The following is a 22287-nucleotide window of genomic DNA, read 5'->3' as shown; positions in this document are numbered from 1 at the left end:
AAAAGCCTTGTCCCGTTCGGGACTCAAGAAGGAATCTGATATCAAAGCTTTCGGTCTACAGTTTTTTCGAACGTGAATGGTTTGTTCCGTTCGGGAAAGAAGAAAATTGGGCATGTCACGAACGGAACTACAGTTTTCCCGAACGGGACAAGAGTAAAATACGCATGCTTCAGGATTTGATTTGGAGTGAAATTCTTCCTCAACTCACAATTACAACTCCTATTACAAATTGATTTGCAATACGAATTAGAAGACTCCGGAACTTCTCCTACTATATAAAGACCTTGTACTAGACTCAATTTAAGATGTAGAATAACGTAGAATAATTTAGAATACATTAGTTTTAATTATTTTCTCTTAGATTAGCGTTTTAGTTTTCTGTTTCTCAGCAGTTTATAAGTAGTTTATAATTAGTTTCTGCAAGACGATTGTTGAAGATTTCAAGCTTAATCAAGACGATTCTTTCCGAAATTGACAACTCCGGTATTTATTGTTTAATTATGCTTTCTTCTTCATCATCCTTCTTGTTTTGTTTCAGTTTTAATATGAGTAACTAAAACCCTTGTTCGAGGGTTGACATGAACTTATAAATTAGTAATTATTTGGATTGGATGGATTAGTATTAATTTGTGTCTTAATTATTAATCTTATTGCTTGGATTAAATTAGCTACTTAGTTCATGATTTTGTGTTTAATTAACTAATTGAGAGATTGTTAATTAAATAGACATAGATAATTAAGAACTTAGAGAAAAACGCCGTGAGAGCGGGTTGGAATTTAGGTAGTCATTGAGTTTGCTTCATAATTATAATTTGATTATTTAATTCAGTTTTAATATCGTGAGAGCGAGTTAATAATTGGTTAGGTAATTAGGTTGTGATTTTATTCGGATCTTTGAGGCTTGAGAGGGCGGGATTCGGTGCTTTAGAATAGCTCGATTCGCGATAAAATCGCTAAGAAATCCTATTCCATAATTTTACTTATTTATTTGGGATTATCAATCCTTGAGCTTTTTAATCTTATTGTTTTAAACCCTATTTTATTATTTGTTTTCAGTTTAAATTAGTTTAATTAAATTACAAAACCCTATTGATTTTTCTAGCTAGCCGATTAAAGAATATTTGAAATTAGTGATTAAGTCCATTGTCTCTGTGGGATCGATACTTGGTCTTCCAAGTTATATTACTTGAGCGATATCGTACACTTGCGATTATTTGCCAACAAGTTTTTGGCGCCGTTGCCGGGGACAATTGCGTATTTAATAAATTAAGAGTATTATATTCTTGATTGTGTTAGCTTTTATTTTCTGTTTTTTTTTTTTTTTTTTTGTGTTTATTGGATTTTACGTGGGGTGTTCTTGTTTTTGGGTGTGCAGGAAATTTGATATTTGTTGGTTTTTCCTCAATTTGTTTTTGGTGTACCTATTTTGGAAAGAGTAATGGCATGGAATCAAAATTATATGCAGTACCAAAATTTTCAGTATAACTGTGAAATTTGTGGGGATTTTGGTCATAGTCGAGCTGACTGTCATGTACTCTATCCAGATTGGAATGGACATGCCAACTATATGGGTGATCAATGGCAAGCTAGTGAAACTTATGGTTGGAACGATACTTGGGAGAACTTCAATGAAAATTTGAACTTTAATTCAAGTTATCACCCACATAAAAACGAATGGGATTTCAATTCCAACTTTGATAATGAACCACAACAATCACCGGATTTTCAGCAAAATTGGAATGTGGATGAAGGAAGCAAGATTGACGAATTCATTGAGGAGATGAGAACCGGTTTCCAAAATCAAGCCGCGGTCAACCACCGTCTTGAGACACAAATTTCTCAATTGGCTATTTTGATTCAAAATATAGCTCAAGATGGTCTACCATCTACAACAGAATCAAATCTAAAAGAGCAAGTAAAAGTAATTGAGCTTCGAAGCGGAAAATCACTTGACAGTCCATATGTTACGAAGGTGGTTCAAGTTGACGATGTGCCGATCAATAGTGACGATGAGATGGCTGAAACTCCATATGTCAATGCCTTAGTTGGACATCATCAAATTTATGTACATGTAGAGGTCGAAAAAGAACAGTGTGAGGATGGCGAACTTGAAACTCCGATGTTCCACCCAATTACAACATTCATGAGCTTAAATAATGAAAGTGGAGAGCAATTTGGTATTACAGTACTCTACGAGGAATTCAACAAAACCTTTGATTTTAAAGATCCATTCTTAGAAGGATTTGATTCCGAGTATGATGGAAATAATACTAAATATATAAATATGCTTCATACTCCTCATGTTCCCTACTATAGAGTACAAGCATACTCTATATCATCCGAGTTTTATTTGAAGGAGCCAACAAGGAAAAAGAGGAAGAATATGCTACCAAGACGGCTTCCTCATGTTAGGTTGTATTTTTAGCAACCTTACGCGAAGAGTCAAGCTTTAGACTCTAACTAAAGCGCACTTGGGAGGCAATCCCAAGAGGTATTATTTTTCTTTCATCTTACACTCATGTTTTTCAATTTTTTTTATTTCATTACACTGAGGACATTGCATGAAATAGTGTGAGGATGGGGGAAAAACATATCGTTTAGTTAGGATTTTTTTTTATTATTGTTTGTTTTCTTAGGTTTAGTTTGTTTTTTTTTAGTTTGTTTTTCTTGTGTTTTCATGCTTTAGTAGATTGTATTAGAGTGTTTTAGGATAGTCGTAGTTTTTTACAATGCCTTGTATCGCTTTAAATCTTTGTCTTTCAATTATGAAAAAAAGTGTTAGTTGATTTGGTGTTATCTTTTAAATTTGTCAATTTTAGATTTTCCCAAATCAATGAATGTATAAACGCGACTTCTTAATTCGACAATTGATAAGTGATGCTTGCTTAATAACTTAATAATTCGTTGACATAATCCGATGAAATAAGGGTGAATTCAAAATTTAGACTTGTTCAAATCGTTGAAACATAATTGAATAACTTGATGCGGATTCATGACATGTTGATTGTTTATTTTTATAGTCGTTTTTAAACTTTTGGCATGAGTAGCATAATTTAAGTAGGAATTGAGTTTATGGCATAACACTACACACTTTTGAGAGTTTTGAGCTTAATTTCCTTGTTGTGAGTGTTGATTTCATGTTTTATTCCTAGAACTTGCTCGGTGTCCGTTTAAAGTTACACGATTGAGTTTTCAACAATTAGATGATTATGGCAATTAGGTATAACCTTTCTTTTAGACCACTTAAATAGACTACCCTTTATCCCTTAGATTACACCAATTTGAGCCTTAAACCTTTTTATTGTTTTTACCGTATTTTACCCTTTACCGTTCTATGTTTTACTCTTTTGTTTACCTTATCGACTTGATATATTATTTGTTATGACTATGATAAATATAGTTGATTAATAAATCAAGATTAGTGAAAAGAGAAAGTGAACTACATTGTGCTTAAAAGATTAAGATTGCGCCTTGAAAAAGATTGAAAGAAAATAAAAAGAGATAGAAATTTGCAAGCAAAAGCTTCAAAAGAAAAAAAAATTCTGAGATTGCAAAAAGCAATGAGGAGAGCGTAATTCAAAAAGAAAAGAAAGTTATAAGTTCACATAAACGCAAAACCGGAGTTAGATCAACCTAGAAGTTAATAGTAGTAATAAATAGTGTATTAAGTTGATAATTAGCCTTTGTTTAACCTTTTTACCTACCCTTTACCTTAGCCACATTACAACCCAATAAAAGACCATATGATTTTTGTTGATTACCGAATCAAGTAGCGGAGTCCGGGACTATGAGCAAGCTTATGGTGAGTATTCATGTTTTCAATTGTGAGCTTTCTTTGTTATATACCCTACTTGTTGAAATATTGATGCCATTAGCTTAGTTTTTACTAAATTGTGCTATGATTTGCCTAAGTGAAAAAAATTGATTATTTTCCATGTCCCGCAAGTGATAGTGAAGCTTGAAGTGTGATTCAATTTGACCTTGTACTAATGAGTTAGTAACCGTTGTTATATTGAATTATGTCATAAAATTATTATTGTTATTTGATTGCATCATTATTTAGTTGTCGGTTTTAGAAGTTTGTTTTTCATATTGTTCATAGGTTTGGGGATTTCTATTATTGATATATTTTCAAGATTGTGCTAAGTTTTCTAACATGTTTTATAGAGTAAGATTTATTTCTTGCTTGAGGACAAGCAAAGGGTAAGTGTGAGGATGTTTGATAGGAGTAAAATTACTCCTATATTCCAAGTCGTTTCTAAGCGTATTTAATCACTTTTATCGTATTATGCATACATTATTTAGTATTTTTATGCTTTATGGTGTGTGTTAGTGTTTCAAGGATTATTTAGTGATTATGGAGCATTTTGAGCAATAAAGAGTATAAATCGTGGATTAGATTGAGGTCGTGAAGCTTGGGAATGAAGAAAGCACATTTGCACACATGAAAATCTGACCCCGGCGCATTCATTGGCAATTTTGGAGCAGATAATGACTTCAAATGACTTTATGTTCTTCATAAGAAATAAAGTAGACATCCTAAGCTTTCCAGCGGTTCAAGAACCGACTCATTTGGAGTTTTCTACATCGAGTTATGAAGTTTTGAAGTTTGTAGTTTCGCAGCTGAAATTGTGTCCCGAACGGAAAAGCCTTGTCCCGTTCGGGACTCAAGAAGGAATCTGATATCAAAGCTTTCGGTCTACAGTTTTTTCGAACGTGAATGGTTTGTTCCGTTCGGGAAAGAAGAAAATTGGGCATGTCGCGAACGGAACTACAGTTTTCCCGAACGGGACAAGAGTAAAATACGCATGCTTCAGGATTTGATTTGGAGTGAAATTCTTCCTCAACTCACAATTACAACTCCTATTACAAATTGATTTGCAATACGAATTAGAAGACTCCGGAACTTCTCCTACTATATAAAGACCTTGTACTAGACTCAATTTAAGATGTAGAATAACGTAGAATAATTTAGAATACATTAGTTTTAATTATTTTCTCTTAGATTAGCGTTTTAGTTTTCTGTTTCTCAGCAGTTTATAAGTAGTTTATAATTAGTTTCTGCAAGACGATTGTTGAAGATTTCAAGCTTAATCAAGACGATTCTTTCCGAAATTGACAACTCCGGTATTTATTGTTTAATTATGCTTTCTTCTTCATCATCCTTCTTGTTTTGTTTCAGTTTTAATATGAGTAACTAAAACCCTTGTTCGAGGGTTGACATGAACTTATAAATTAGTAATTATTTGGATTGGATGGATTAGTATTAATTTGTGTCTTAATTATTAATCTTATTGCTTGGATTAAATTAGCTACTTAGTTCATGATTTTGTGTTTAATTAACTAATTGAGAGATTGTTAATTAAATAGACATAGATAATTAAGAACTTAGAGAAAAACGCCGTGAGAGCGGGTTGGAATTTAGGTAGTCATTGAGTTTGCTTCATAATTATAATTTGATTATTTAATTCAGTTTTAATATCGTGAGAGCGAGTTAATAATTGGTTAGGTAATTAGGTTGTGATTTTATTCGGATCTTTGAGGCTTGAGAGGGCGGGATTCGGTGCTTTAGAATAGCTCGATTCGCGATAAAATCGCTAAGAAATCCTATTCCATAATTTTACTTATTTATTTGGGATTATCAATCCTTGAGCTTTTTAATCTTATTGTTTTAAACCCTATTTTATTATTTGTTTTCAGTTTAAATTAGTTTAATTAAATTACAAAACCCTATTGATTTTTTCTAGCTAGCCGATTAAAGAATATTTGAAATTAGTGATTAAGTCCATTGTCTCTGTGGGATCGATACTTGGTCTTCCAAGTTATATTACTTGAGCGATATCGTACACTTGCGATTATTTGCCAACAAGTTTTTGGTGTATAAGCTGCTGACCAACCATGAGCGATTGAGACGCCATTTGTGTTCTGATGCTACCTGCAATACTTGTGGAGGCCTAGTGGAAGATGTTGATCATGTGCTGCGGCATTGCGTTCTTGCTAGGAAAGTTTGGCAAAAACTGATTCAGCCTAAACATCATGCTGTGTTCTTTAATTCTGTTTTTAGTGATTGGTTTCTTGGTAATTTGCAGGATCATTGTGTTAACCTCAAGGATAATTGGAAGGTGGTCTTTGGCATAACATGTTGGAGTTTGTGGCAGCAACAAAATAACTTCATCTTCAACGGTGAAACTCGCAGTTCAGGTGAGATTGTTCATGCTATCAACCGTATGGTGAGCTACACGGATGAAGCTCAGAAATACGCCCTCCTCAACAACCCAGGCTTGGGTCCTAAGAAGGAGCTTCTTGTCAGTTGGACTCCTCCACCTTTAAACTGGCTCAAAATTAACACAGACGGCGCGGTTCGCTCTCCCTCAAACAATGCAGCTTCAGGAGGTGTGGCTAGGAACATCAATGGAGATTGGGTCTTCGGTTTCAGCAGGTTCATTGGAGTTTGCTCAGTGCTCCAAGCTGAGCTTTGGGGCGCTTTTGATGGCCTAGAATTTTCTTGGAGTAAAGGTTATCATCATGTCATTTTGGAAATGGACAGTAGTCTTGCGGTTGAAGCTCTCCTCAGCAATAAAGCTACTTCCAATGCTAATACTTACCTGCTTTGTAGCATCAAGAATATTCTGAAGAGGAACTGGCAAGTTTCTATCCAGCATACATTTAGGGAGGGAAACCGCTGCGCTGATTGGATGGCTAATCTTGGTTTCGAGCATGGTCTCGGTCTGTTTTGCTATGATACTTCTGCTGGTCACATTACAAGTCTTCTTAGGGATGATATGCTTGGGGTCTCCATCCCTCGCATGAGCAGAAATTCTTAGGCCTCTGATTTTTTTTGCCAGCTCTCTTTAAAAAAAAAAAAAAATATTGGGCCTTTTGTTATTTTTGATATGAAAATTAGTAATCACCTACATGGAATTGAGTCACATGCTCACAACTTCAGCGTATAAAATGACCTGTTAAACAAAAGACAAATAGTAATACAAAAACCTATTGAATAACAAATTATCAAAACGGACCTTAAAAACAAAAAAGTGAAAATACAAGGGTCATTTGATGGATTAAGCCATCAATGCCAATTTCAAAACACCCTAACAATGGCTCTGAACAAAACACCCTAAAACCCTAATAATGAAAAGAAAATAATCAATAAGCAATGCCAATTTCAAAAGTGTCTCTGATAAACCGTAGTTTCAGTTCAGTTGGAAGAAAAATTCCAAATCTTTCAAAAGTACCATCCAAATACAAATCCAAGGCCATTAAAGAAGCACAGCTAGCCGTCACCGAGTATTTCCACTCCACACGCTCAATACCTTACTCTTACGCAGAGCATATCAGCAACAACTCATTCATTTCCATTTCTAATCTCATCGCCAATGTCGACTGGAGCCACTCCAATTTCTCAAGATCCGTGCGTAAATTTCTAAGTTACCACCCAATTAATGAATTTCAATTCTTTTATGAGAGTATTGGGATTAATTACAATGAGGTCCCTCATTTTTTGCCTAGAAATAAGTTTTTCTTTTATGAGGATAGTACTGTTTTGAATGCTGCCTGTGCACTTGCTGTGTTTGGGTTTCCTTGGATAAAGTTGGGGACTTTGTATAGAGAGGATAGTTTTCTTTTTAGTAAAGAGCCTCAAGAATTGAAGTGTAGGCTTGCTTGGTTTAAGGAACATTATGGGTTTAGTAATACTTCTGTTATTGGTATTTGTTTGGCTTTTCCTTGTGTGTTGAGTGGTGAATTGGGTGGTGAAATTGATGGCTTGTTTGCTGATTTGAAGACGGTATTTTTGGATTTTCATTTGGGCAGTTGTGTTGAAGGAAATGTGGATGCTTGGTTTGCTATTTGTGTGAAAATTAGGGTGTTTTATGATTTGGGTCTTAAGAAAGGCGAGGTTGGCAATATTTTAGGTAGGAGTAAAAATGTATTTGTTGATTTTACGCTAGAGCATTTGATTGAAAAGATTGAGTATTTTTGTAGATTTGGTGTGAGTAAGGAAGATGTTGGTTTGTTGCTACTTGAAAAACCAGAAGTTTTGAGCTTTGATTTGAATACGCGTTTGATCTCCGTCAAGGGAATATTGAAATATTTTGGCCTTAGTGATGAAGGATTTGAAATTGTCTACGATAAATACTTTCATGTATTGGGTAGAAATAAAATGGCTAATTTACCTCATGTGATGAGAGCTATGGATTTGCAAGTATGGTTTTTTCATAAAATCAAGGATGGAGATCATAAACTATTAGATAGTTATACCATGGATGACCCTGAGGAAGATTTTGATAAGTCATTTTCTGATACTTTAGAGATGATTCGACTTTCAAGAACACCTATTCATACAATGTCGAAGGTGAATTTTGCGCATGGGATTGGATTTGGAGAAAATGCTTCAAATGTTAAAGTGTTAGCTCTTTTGCATGGTACCGGCAGTGAGTTACAGGAACGATTTGATTGTCTTCTTCATTTAGGGATTGAATTCTCAAAGCTATGTGTAATGATAAGAAAAATGCCAAAGATCTTAAGCCAAAAATCAGATATACTGAAAAAGAAAGTGAACTTCCTCCGCCAAGAAATGGGATTTTCTTTGCAGGAACTGGATAGTTTTCCTGCTTTTCTCTGTTATAACTTGGAAAACCGGATTAAACCGAGACATAGATTCCACGTGTGGCTTACAGAGAAGGGCCTGAGTGTACAAAAGTATTCAATTGCTAGTATGGTTGCAACCAGTGAAAAGCAATTTATTGGCCGTATATACAGAATTCACCCTATGGCTGCAAAACATTGGTTTGAGTGTTTCATGCCCAAAACACCAGCTACTGAATGAATGCAGTAAACGGAGTGGTTTTGAAGACCATGATGATATGGAAAATGGGAACCTAATGGTTAGTTGATCTTTAGTTTAATATTTTATGCCTTATCGTCGTTTGTTTTCTTACAATTTGAAGGGAATGAATTTATAATATGTTTTAAAAACATGACAATCAACAAAATTGAATTGAATTGGATGTTTTCTGATTTTTAGAGTTCCGAATAAAAGTTATATAATTTGATGGAAAAGCTGTTTACGACATGTTATGCTATTCTCTTGTTAGCTGAATAGTTTTTTCCGTAGGTATATCGACTCAGTCACTAATGTCTAGTTGTTATTCTTCTTTCTTCAGAGATACATTGAAGAATCTCACACACCATAAGGACGAAGATCTTCTTAAAGGTCAAGCAGTCAAGAACAAAAAGGTACAAGTTTCCTCTTAATTTTCATCATCTTGTATTTCTGTTTCTGTTTTAACATATTTTTGATTGCTTTATCGACTGAATGACTATAATTGCTACCATCTTAATTAATTACTTTTAATCTCTGTTGAAGGCTCTCTGGGATAAAATTCTTGAGTTTAGGTTCTTACTTTCAAAAAGCATTTCGGCTTCAAATAGATTGCCACAGGTGTGCTCTGTTTATAATTCTATTTTTTGTTGAATAATGTCTTGAATATTGAAGGTTTAATATTAATGGAAACTTTTGCAGGATCCAGTTAGTTCTTTTTGTGACTCAGATGGAGGCGTTGGGTCAGCTTATGCTGATTTGATTTCCTCTTCCCATAAGACTTTGGAATCTTTGCTGGGATTACAGGAGGTATTATATTTTTCTAAACTACCTGTTATGCCACCTTGTTATTGTGGCTACTCTATAACAGTAAGTTTCTTTGTCTTTTTCAGGCTTTACTCGAAAAGAATCCATCTATTTCTCAATCTTCCGATGGTATGTAACAAACATCATTGCACATGTCAATGTTTGTTGTTTGTGATTGCTGCCTTAGTCAATTGTATATTAAAAGCAACAGGTGTTGAATATGTTGATTTTATACTTTGCATTATAGTATATATCATGACATTGGTGATGTGGATTCAAGAGTTCTGCTGCAAATCTTGTTTACTTCTGTTTATTAACATTTTATTCTGTATCTTAAATCCTTGCCAGTATCCATTGTTTTACTGCGAAGTTCACACGTTATGTCTATGTCATGAGATTAGGATTTGGTTGATTTGAAAATTTTCTTGTCTCTGTTCTTTTCTTTAGTTTATTCTGGCGAGAAGCATTCACAAGATTCTAAGAAATCAGATGCAGAAAGCATAGTTATTAAAGAGGCGCGCCTCAGGCGAGAGGCGACTCGGGCGATGTCAGAAAGGCGCGCGCCTCAGGCGGGAGGCCAGAGGCGCGCGCCTCTGTGACTTCAGGCATTTTTTTCTTTTTTTTTAAATTAAAACCTCTGTTACCCAGACGAAAAAGAAAATGAAGGAAGAAGAAGAAGAGATCACTGACGTGCGGCTGCTGTGTCTAGGGTTTGGAAAATTAGAATAGGTTAGGGAAAGAGAATAGAGGTTCCCCTAATATTTTATTGGGCCTCCTTTAACCTGCCCAAGACCTATGTTATACATTGAAAGGCTTTAATCTAGGGCTTTTTATATAAAATACAGAATTTGGGCTAGACTTTACTTTTATACGGCCCAATCCATAGACTTAATTAGACAAAACACGGGCTTAACTCAAAATAATAAGACAAATACGCTGCTTAGTTTCATTTTAGAGAATTACATTTCCTTCCTTTTTTTTTTGATTTTTATGCTTTCTAAATTAGACAAATACGATTTTAGCAGTATTCTCCATTTCTTCTTCTTCCTCGGATCAGCTGAAAAGAAAGACCAGTGCCGTGCCGCCATACATCGCTGACAGAGCAGAAATCGTTGTAAGTCCGCCTCCTACGGCAGCCCTCCGCCATCATTGGAGCAGTCAAGCGGCAACCACAGAAGCAACCACCTTGAATGTCGCGTTCTCCCTCTTAAACAATCGTCACCAAACCATCGGCGCCGTCGTAAGTCTGCTGGCATCGCCGTTCATGAAGAGATTGCCTACGTTTCCAGAAAATTACAAATGTTTTTTCCACAGCAGAATCATTAAAAATGGTGAAGGAAATTAGGGTTCATGGGCGGATCCGAAGTTTGATTTCAGTCTAATCCTTTGTTAATGTGAATATTTTGGGTTAATCACATTTTGTGTGTTGTTTAATCCATTTTTTTATTTTTATTTTGTGAACGATGTTGTTGATGAATGGTGGTTCGATTTTTTTGTGTTGTACAGCATGTTGCACTCTAAGTGTTTGAAGAAATGCTTATGAGAATTGTAATATTTTTTGGGTGTTGGGTAACCAATGATTAACATTGGGTAAACTGTTAGATAACCAGTCATTTTTGTTTTGAATATATCATTAATAAAATCGTTAGTAAACAGTTGTTGAATTTTATGTTTGTGGTTCGATTTTTTTGTGTTGCACAATATGTTGCACTCTAGGTGTTTGAAGAAATGCTTGTGAGAATTATAATATTTTTGGATGTTGGATAACCAATGGTTAATATTGGATAAACTGTTAGGTAACCTATAATTTTTATTTTGAATATATCGTTAATAAAATCGTTAGTAAATAGTTGCTGAATTTTATGTTTGTTGCTAGTTAACCAATGGTGTACTAATAGTGCACCAATGACCTTGTTTTTAGTACCTTGTTGGTTAACAAATGGTAAATCAATAATTTTAGATTTTAAAAAGACGATTTAGGTTTTATTTGACGATTATTCTTGCGGTGATGAAGGCGGAGGGATTTGTAATAGAATTTTCAACTAGTTTAATAAAGATGGAGGTTTGAATTTGTAATAGTTTTATATGTTGGTTAACCAACGGTGTTAATATACCGTTGGATAACCAAAATCGTATTCCTGAGATTAAAAAGGATATTTTTGAGAATAACAAAAGTTATTTTTCAAAAAAAAAAGTACAGATTGTATTTTTCAAAAAAAAACATTGAGGTAGTATTCTTGAGAATATTTTATCTTTTTTTGGTATTTATCTAAAAAACCCCAATCCATATCTTTACTTTTCACACCATCAATTTTATGAAACCTAACCTTTTTTGTTTGATTTCTTTCTTTTTTACCGTCTTCTTATTTTCCTTCTCAATTTGCGGTTTCTTCATTCTTCTCCGCCATTTTCGCTTCTCTTCTCCACGATTTTGCTGTACGTTATCTCCATTACTGCACGACTCCTCTTACTTCACTCATTTTCATCTCTATTTCATCATTATCTCAACCGTTCTTACTTATATAACAGTAAATTCTTTTGAGTTGTGAAAAAAAAATTCACGATTTCTACTCCTTCGCTTCCGCCGTTTCGCCTCCGCTGTTGCGCCTCCGCCGTTTCGCCTCCATCGTTCCGCCTTTATCTCGCCGCGCCATCTTTCTTTTATCTTTTTAATTTTAGATCTGAAATTTTTTGTTCTTTTTTTTTATTTTCAGATCTGTAATTTGTTTATTTTTTACTGTTGATTCACCATTAAACATGTATAAAGAGTATCTTTAAAGAATTTAATACTTATTTCATGTTATATAGAATAATTTTGTGATTTTATATAATAAAATTCTGTTATTTCTGCATTTTTTTGTGTTTTGTTGTATTTCTGTGTTTTTTTTATTGTGCAGAACGATTTATTGATGATGATTGATTGCTGAATTATTATAATGTTACAGTGTTGTTGATTTTATGTTGACTTTATGTTGATATTATGTTGATATCTACTGATTCTTTTTATTTTAACATTGACAAATAAGATAATATTGTCTGTGAAATAAACTTTCGTTAGATGAAATGAAACTGTATCATAACCGTCTTTGTCGAAATTTAGTTAGGTATGAGAGGTGGAACGCAAAACAATTATACAAGTGATTTTGAAGAAACTGTGCAGCTGCAAAGAGAATTGAGGAAAAAAAAATATTTTCAAATAGATTTCTTTAATTTGTGAACTTTATATTTAATATTTTTTTATTTTTATATGTAAAAATAATTTTATTTTTTCATTTGAATTATTGTCGTTGTTATCAACATAATGTCAACATGATATCAACAATTAATGCTAATTTAGTCAAGATGTTTGTAAAATGAGAACATCGATTAATTTAAGTCAAAAACAATCAACATATTATCAAAAACATATCAACAGCTCATCAATACAGCAATTTAAGCCTAACTTTACTTTTCTTTTAATGATTGAAAAATCAACATGTTATCAACAATATATCAACAACATGTCAACATAAAATTGAAAATAAAAAAAAGTTAAAATACTTATCAACATAATGTCAACAATAAATCAACAACGAATCAACAATTAATGCTAATTTAGTCAAAATGTTTGTAAAATGAGAACATTGATTGATTTAAGTCAGAAACAATCAACATATTATCAAAAACATATCAATAATTCATTAATACATCAATTTAAGACTAACTTTATTTTTCTTTCTATGGTTGAAAAATCAACATGTTATCAACAGTATATCAACAACATGTCAACATAAAATTAAAAATCAAAAAAAGTTGAAAACATATCAACATAATGTCAACAATAAATCAACAACGAATCAACATAAGGAATAAAATAGAACATAATTTTTTGAAAAATTGTGACAAACGATAAAATATCAACAAGAAATCAACAATATGTCAACATAATAATGCAAACATATAATTATTTAGTCTCGGTTAAATTTTATTTTATTTAGTTTATTTCGCTGACAAAGTTATCTAATTTGCCAATTTAAAAAAAAAAACAAATTTTCCAATGTTAAAATCAAGGAAATACCAACTGATTATCAACACAAAATCAACAACAAATCAACAACACTGTAACATTATAATAATTCAACAATCAACCATAATCAAAAAATCGAGCTGCAGAATAAATAAACACAAAAATACAACCAAACACAAAAATAAAACGCAGAAATAACAAAAAATTATTCCATATAACCATAATTTTATATTACATAACATGAAATTAACATTATATTCTTGAAATATAATCTATATACATGTTTAATGGTGAAAAAACAGTAAAACAATTGTAGATCTGAAAATAAAAAAGAAGAAAAAGAAGAAGAATGAATAAATTGTAGATCTGAAATCAAATAGATGACACGACGAGCAGAGGAGATGGTGGCGTTGGCGAAGATGACAACGGAGACGGAGGAGCGGAGGAATAGAGGACGGCGAAGCGGAAGACGACGGAGAGGAAGAGAGAAGAAGATGAGCTGAGAGGAAGGGAGAGAAATATGAGTTGGGAGGAAGAGAGAATTGAATGATGAGGAGAGAGAAAATAAATGAAATTATGATGATTGTGCTATTAGGGTTGAATATATAAGATCCGTATAAAAGTTATAATCAGCTCCGTGTATGCTAGTTTAGTAAGTGAAAAATATGACATGTATAAAAGTAAACAATTAGCCAATATAGGTTGTTTGTGTAAAAAGCCCTTTAATCTATAATAAATGTTTTTTTTTAACATCAGTAATGGTTAAGTTTTCAAATGACTCTCTTCTTTTTAGCAAAAAAAGGCTAATTTAGCTTTCTAAATGTAAATTAAAAATATATTTAAGTTCATAAAATAAAATTTAAACTATTAAATTAGTAAATAGAAAATAAAAATCATATAAATCAGTTGACTAGTAAAGGTATATTTTAATTTAATTTTTTTTAATTGGTCGCCTTTTGTCCAAAAAGCTTTCGCCTCGCCCCACCCCTTGCGCCTCAGGCTTTTGGACCCCTGTCGCCTCGGGTTGCCTTTCGCCTTTAATAACTATGGCAGAAAGTGAGAAAGAGTGGTTACAAATTTCCAAAATGCACATGAGGTATTTCGTCCATCTATGATGCATTCTTGTTTCCTTTTTATTTACATTAGTAGGAAGTTCTCTAGTCTTATTCCTATCCCACCAGGGCAGTTTTATAATAGCTTTTCGCTCTATCTCTGAGAATCAGCTTGCACTCCATGTGTATCGTGTCATGTTGGAATTTCAAGTTCACTTCATCTTGTTCATTTTGATTAGTGACATCTTTGTTTATCAAAGAATCTAGTTGTTTGTTTTACTTGTATAATGCTTGTAATTCCTTGTCCAACTGAATAGTAGTTTTAGGAATTCTCTAATTTGTTTTTGATGTGCAATTGTGCTAGAAATATTTGCTGCATCAATCAGAATACTACAACGGATCAAAAATTTGATTCTAGACAATTTCATGATGTAAATTGCTTTTAAATATACTGCATGGATGAATTATATTGACGATCTCTTTTCCTTTTCATTTCAAATTAGTGCCTTGCATAGGAGAATTTGTTTGGTTAATTTTCTTTATGTTTGGTGAAGGGGCTTTATAATTTGATTTTTTTTTTTTTTTGAAAAGCGAATTTCCATTAACTAAAGAGCTGACTGATCAGCCAAAACAAATTTCAAGATTTCCGGAGGGACACACCCCCTCCAAATTTGATAAGTACTAATTCCTCTCACACCTATCCTTGCCAAAAAATGGGCTACACAGTTTGCTTTTCTGCTAACAAAATTAAAGCCCAGGCAGTATATATTGTTTACTACTTCTGCCATATCTTCAAAAATCAGGCTCACTTCATTACACGGCACTTCTTTGTAATTGAAGGTGTCTACTACACTTTTAGAATCTGAGTTGACTCTGAAAGGAGTTAGGTTTTCCTTCATGGCCAATGCAACTCCGTCTCTGATTGCCATTGCTTCTCCCACCTCCACATTTGTTATCCCGTTATACCTTCTGCAGCCTGCTAGCACGACTTCCCCTCTTCTATTTCGTATCACCACTCCAGTGCCCAAGCTTCGGTGTCTTTCGTCTATACTAGCATCTACATGAATGCTGTATGTACCTTCGTCTGGTGGTACCCATCGCTGATCCTCTTCCCTGCACGTCTCCTTTCTCTGTCCACGCAGCCTGTCATTTTGAAAATCAGCAATGTAACTTATTGCCCAATCAAGCAAAGCACATTCAGATTTAACATTTTTTCCAAAGAGACGACAGTTTCGATTATTCCAGACTAGCCACAACATGACGCCAAAAACAGTGAAATCACTTTTTTGCAGGCACGTATGGGCATACAACATCAGATCTTTGATTCCCCATCCCCTCCCAGGCTTGATATCGTCAAACTTCTCCCATCTTTGCCAGACCTCTCTCGCCTTCTTGCAAGACCATAAGGCATGCATAATTGTCTCTGCTCCAGAGTTGCAAGATGCGCAGGAGTGATCTACTTTCATCCCTCTACTAATAAGGGTCGTGTTGACTGGGAGCCACTCGTGGAAACATCTCCACAAGAAGATTTTAATTTTTGAGGGCAGGTCTAGCTTCCAGAGTAGTTTCCACCATCTTTGTGTTCTGTCCAGGTTTGAAGAGGATTGTATTTCCTTCATATCCATCGCTACTCTATATGCACTACGCACCGTGAAGGTTCCCCTCTTATCGTAGTGCCAACGGATTTTATCTGCAATGTCAGTTCTAGCTAGGGGAATGCTGAGTATAACTTCAGCATCAAAAGGTAAGAACACTTCATTAATTAAATCAGCATTCCAGACACCCCCCTGATTTATGAGGGTGCTAACCGTTGCGTTGTAGTTGATATGGGGAGGGTTATCAGCTTTGATAGGGCTGATTACTTGGAAGGATCTCTCTCGTGGAAGCCATTTGTCTTGAAAAATTCTGATATGTTGCCCATTCCCCACACGCCATCTTAATCCAGCCTCCAGGACATCCTTGGCCCAATAGATGCTTTTCCAAGTGTATGATGCTGTTCTTGGGCAACCTGCACTTAAAAATGTAGCATCTCTATAGTATCTGATTCATAGCATATAATCAAATAATAGTCATCATATAAATGTTAAAAATTAAAATTGTTTATTTTCTTGTTAAAACTAAGGCCTAGGTGTGGCAGATTTTGTTCTTTAAACAACATGCATTTCCTTATCTGCTTGCGTTGATATCTAATTTTTTATCGTTTGACAATTGAAACTGAAACTTCAAATACATCTTTTCTGTAGAATAGCCTCTTTCCGAGACAAATCAATTGATAAATGGCAGAGAAAGGACACGGGTGACAACTGGTGCTGCTGCTATTAAAAGCAAATTGCAATCCTTTAACCAGGTCTGCTTTATGTTCAACTGAAACGTAGGCACATATTTCCAGTAGTATAAAGAAATTCACATGGCTTTCCTTTTTCAGTCACAGGATATCAGTGCACAGGTTGCTTCTTATCTGAGGGATCCAAGTAGAATGATGAAGCAAATGCAACTAAGCAGATCAGCAGTTAGTGTATTTGGAACAGTAAGTTAATCTAATACCTCAATTATTGTTCAGTTTTCTAGAGCAAATTCATGGCATGAGGAGATTTAGATTTATTCAGTCATATTTTTTCTCTTCAAAGCACCTTGTCCTGATTACTGACATTACTAAACACAGGTTCTTGAGAAGCCAGGGATTACGAATGGAGAGGTAATACATTTCAGTGAAGAGCTATTATTCCCGCTCATTATATACTGTCATGGTTGAATTTGAACTTATTCGGGGCGAGGGTTGGCCTATCTACTGATGCTATTGAAATATTTATGCCCATATCTTTTCTCTAGATGTGATACGCTATGTGCTTGTTCTCATGTGTATTTTTAATTACAATTAGTGCTTAGCTCAGTTAAAAAATTTAGGAGCATTGATGGGCATGAGAACTTCTGGCCTAGATCTTTATATCTATTAACAGGAATTCTTCATGTCCTAATTAGGAATCAATCCCTGATGGAGATCCTGAACTTCTTGACGATTCTGAATTTTATCAACAATTGCTAAAGGAATTCTTTGAGACATTTGACCCCTCATCTTCTGGTTAGTTCGTCTATTTTTCATCTTTTTGCATACACTCGAGAGTATTTCCACTCAATGAATGTGTGATATTAACTGGTTTGTACAGTGAGCTCTACTTGCATTTTCAACTATTTTATAACTTGCTACTCATTGACTTCAGAGATGGCTTTCCATGCTATGAAAAATTTGCGAACTAAACAGAGAGATTGTCAATAGGCGTGCCTCTAAGAGTCGCAAGATCAGGTAGATAATCATTGAGCCTTTTAAGTTTGAACATTTTATTAGTTATATCAACTTTTATTCAAGTTGTTCATGTCGTCTAACTTCAAAATGATAGTGTAGGTACAATGTTCATGATAAAATTGTTAGTTTCATGGCCCCTCGACCCATGAACCTTCCTCCTCCTTCGGCCCCAAGTTTTTTAAGAATTTGTTTGGACTCAAGACCCAACAAACAGCTTCTGCAGTTAAATTGTGCGCCCAGCTATGGCTAGATATCTGGTTTAGGTTCTGTTTTGCAAGTTTTTCTAATGCATTCAATGAAAGCTAAAAATCTAATGTATTCATCAAAGCTTTGTAATCCTGCTATACATCTGAAATCAGAAAAGAAGTTTAAAACTCGTGATATATCTGAAATCAGAACAGAAGTCGAGGGTTTTTGACACAATTGCCTCTTGATGTTAGTTCTTTTGACAAGCAACAACGGCCACGAAATTTCGTATCTTAAGAGATAACTTACAGTGGCTGTTGAGCTTGACCGTCACCAGATTGTTGTACCAACTGTTCATCTACCCCCTGCTTTGCCAGTGCTACCCATTTCACATGAAAATCTATTTGAAGCTGCATATATGAACAATGGACGCAAGTGAAACCAGAGGGTTTTATAACAGAAAATCGACAGTAAGCATCCAAGCCATGACACTCAAACCAACATATGCATCATGCAGTATAATTATTGGCTCTCCGGTATGGCTCTTTAACAAGAATCTAAAATTTAAAAGAAACAGAGACCCGAGAGATGACCGCAAAAATAAAAGTTTAGTAGCTGCTGAGCAGTTGCACCAAATTGTATACTCGTATGTTTTCTTTCACCTTTTCCAACATGTACCTTCAAACAAAGACATTACAGAAACTCATTTACAATTGCGTTTGTGTTACAACAACTTTAACTCAAGGTCATAACATGACATCTGATTCTCCACCAGCCTTGATTACAGCTCCGGACTCATTTCTAATCCTTCATATGTTCGAGCCGCATCAAACCACCCATCCTCTCCAGGGTTACATATTCAGCTGCAGGATTGGTTGTCCTAAAGATGATTTGTTATAACACAATATTAAAACTTGATACAACCACATAACGTAGCAGTTGCAAGATAAAAATTTTCTGTGATATAAGAAAAATTAAACAACCTGAACTTGGGTCAATATATTGTTCCATACTGCAAATTAGATGAGCTGCCAATCACCTATCTGGGGCTTCCTCTTTCTGTAAGAGCTGTTGGACCTAAGTTGTGGGATCAACTGTCCACTTGGAGAGGTAATCTTTTGTCGCCTGTTGGTTATTAAATCAGTTATGTGTAGTCTGCCGGTTAACCTTTGTACTTTTCGCAACCCACATTCAGTAGCCGTTTCTCTTGAACGTATTATGAGAAGATTTCTTTGGAGTGGTAATGTTAATAGTAAGGGATTCAGTAAAGTTGTTTGGGGGATGTTTGTGTTCCTTTCTCGGCTATAGGTTACTCCTTTGCATACTAAGAATCATTGCGTATTATTGAAGTGGATATGGAAGTTAATGGATTGTGACTGGAGCTCACTTTGGTTCTCTTTTGTTTCGCGTAGTTCGTCCATTACCTCGTGTTATGATATTGAATCAGTAAATGTTTTACAATTATCACACATTTGGAGATGTATTTTCTAACTTTGTGTTAAAAATCATGATATCTGGAGCTGTTTTATGGGTTCAGCTACTATGGTTTTGGGTGATGGAAATGGGATTCGTTTTTGGAAAGACAATTGGTTTGAAGCCCCGCAATTGGCAGCCCTGCTTCGTCTTGTGTTCCCAGACTTGTTTCATCTCTGTTATAAGTTAAACTTGAAATGAATTAAACTAAGAAACGTAATTAATAAAACTTAGTTTAAGTTACCATGTATTAAGTGTTAGGTTATGGATGTGTTATGAAGTTACTTGCATTAAATCTATAAGTTAGCTTTATATTAATTAAGCTAAAGTTAAATAAACTTTGTATACGTTGATTTACAAAGTACTATAAATAGGCATGTAATGTTTCATATTAAATCAAGAAAAGCAATTACAAATACAAAGAGTTAAATATATTTGCTTTCTCTTCTTTTATTGTGTGAGTGTTTTGTGAGTGTTTTAATTTAAGGGCCTACCATCTTCCAACAAAGTGGTATCAAAGCCATAATAGCGAAATGTCATCGAGAGGGAATTCTTTTTCTTTTCAATACCCACAACTCACTAAAACCAATTATGAGAATTGGTCGAATAGAATGAAAGCTATCCTTGGTTCACAAGGTGTGTGGGATATAGTTGAAAATGGTTTTGAGCTGGTCGAAGATGAGGCGGCACTAAATCAAGTCCAAAGAGATGCTTTGGAGAAAGAGAGAAAGAAAGATCAAAGTGCTCTCACAATCATTCACCAAGGTTTGGATGATGATATGTTTGAAAAGGTGGCTATTAATACTACCTCGAAGCAGGCTTGGGAGACTCTTCAAAACTCTGTCATGGGAGTTGAGAAAGTAAAGAAAGTTCGGCTTCAAACTCTAAGGGCTGAGTTTGAATCACTTTTTATGAAGGAGAGTGAAACCATATCAGATTATACCACAAGGGTTTTGGTGGTAATTAATCAGATGAAGAGACTTGGAGAAAAAATAGAAGATGTTCGTGTAGTTGAGAAGATTTTGCGATCTCTCAATATGAAATTTAATCATGTTGTGGTTGCCATTGAAGAGTCAAAAGACACTGAGACCATGACAATTGATCAATTGTGTGGATCTTTGTGTGCACATGAAGAAAGAATGAATCGTGGAAAACAAGAACATGTTGATCAGGCCTTGCTAACAAAATCCTTTAGCAAATCAAGAGGTGATTCTTCTACTAGAGGTGGTCGTGGACAACTCCGTGGAAGAGGTCGTGGTCGTGGATATGGACGTGGTCAAGGAAGAGGTGAACAAAACTCTTTCAATGAAAATAGAAATCAAAATTTTCATAGAGGCCGTGGCAGAGGAAGAGGAAGAAATAATTATGGGGTGTACGAGAGGAAAAATGATAAAACTAGAGTGCAGTGTTACTCTTGTAGTAAGTATGGCCATTATTCTTGGGAATGTCAAAATGAAGCAGTAGAAGAGGAGACAAAGTTTGTAGAACGCCAAGATGATAAAGCAGATCAAGCTTTATTCTTTTCTAGTAAGGAAGAAACCATGACTCACAAGAGTGCTTGGTATCTTGATAATGGTGCCAGTAATCATATGACTGGAGATAAAAGCAAGTTTGTGGAACTCAATACTAAAGTTAGTGGCAATGTGCGATTTGGCGATGACACAAGGGTGGAAATTCATGGCAAAGGTACAGTTTTATTTGAGACAAAATATGGCAGTCATAAACTTCTCCAAGATGTTTATTATATTCCAAAATTGAAAAGCAATATTTTGAGTATTGGTCAGCTTTTGGAGAATGGTTGTAAAATTAATATGGAAGGGCGTACTCTATGGCTTAAAGATCGTGATGGTAATCTTATTGCCAAAGTGGCGATGACAAAGAATAGAATGTTCATTCTAGATATGAAAGCAGGTGAAGCTATGTGTTTGAAAGCTTGTGTGGAAGATACATCATGGATTTGGCATATGAGATTCGGGCATTTGAATTTTGAAAATCTGAAAGATTTAGAAAGAAAGAAATTGGTGAAGGATATTCCGGTTATTGATCATCCGGGACAGTTATGTGAAGCATGTTTACTTGGAAAGCATTCAAGAAAGAGCTTTCCAAAGCAATCTGTCTCCAGAGCTACCAAGCCACTCCAGCTTATTCATTCAGATGTTTGTGGTCCAATTAATCCTCAATCGCTTGGTAAAAGTTCTTATTTTGTGTTATTCATTGATGATTATACTCGAAAGACTTGGATTTATTTCTTAAAGAATAAATCTGATGCTTTTGATTCTTTTAAGAAATTCAAAGCTCTTGTTGAGAAAGAGAGTGGTTATGAGATAAAATCTTTGAGAACTGATAGAGGAGGAGAGTTTACTTCTAATGAATTTGCAAGTTTCTGTGAGTTGCATGGAATTCGGAGGTTCTTAACTGTTCCAGGATCACCCCAACAAAATGGAGTTGCAGAGAGGAAGAATAGAACGATTCCGAATATGGCGAGATCAATGCTGAAGAGTAAAAATATGCCAGAGGAGTTTTGGGCTGAAGCAGTTGCATGTGCTGTGTATCTTTCAAATCGGTGTCCAACTAAGAGTTTGAAAGATGTGATCCCTCAAGAAGCCTAGAGTAAACAGAAGCCTAGTGTGTCCCATTT

General features: G+C 34.7%; 2 protein-coding genes across 2 annotated transcripts; both read left to right on the top strand.

Annotated features, from left to right (window-relative positions):
* The first annotated feature begins 7159 nt into the window (after positions 1–7159).
* LOC126655031 (transcription termination factor MTEF18, mitochondrial) lies at positions 7160–8830 on the top strand. The gene has a single exon (XM_056103834.1). It carries the CDS (start codon positions 7160–7162, stop codon positions 8828–8830), a length of 1671 nt encoding a protein of 556 aa, XP_055959809.1.
* Positions 8831–8867: 37 nt separating this feature from the next.
* LOC126655033 (uncharacterized) lies at positions 8868–18413 on the top strand. Its single transcript, XM_056103833.1, is given in 18 exon segments — positions 8868–8888; positions 9099–9118; positions 9168–9240; positions 9371–9445; positions 9527–9634; positions 9718–9760; positions 10079–10227; positions 10638–10871; positions 14582–14733; positions 16933–16978; positions 16980–17036; positions 17121–17216; positions 17352–17384; positions 17669–17768; positions 17908–17944; positions 17946–17990; positions 18090–18147; positions 18150–18413. Coding segments are annotated over 18 exon segments (1494 nt in total). The 3' UTR covers positions 18297–18413.
* Positions 18414–22287: the final 3874 nt, after the last annotated feature.

This window comes from Mercurialis annua, linkage group LG7 (assembly GCF_937616625.2).
Source record: "Mercurialis annua linkage group LG7, ddMerAnnu1.2, whole genome shotgun sequence".
NCBI classification, from domain to species: Eukaryota; Viridiplantae; Streptophyta; class Magnoliopsida; order Malpighiales; family Euphorbiaceae; genus Mercurialis; species Mercurialis annua.
This window is presented reverse-complemented; position numbering and strand designations above follow the sequence as displayed.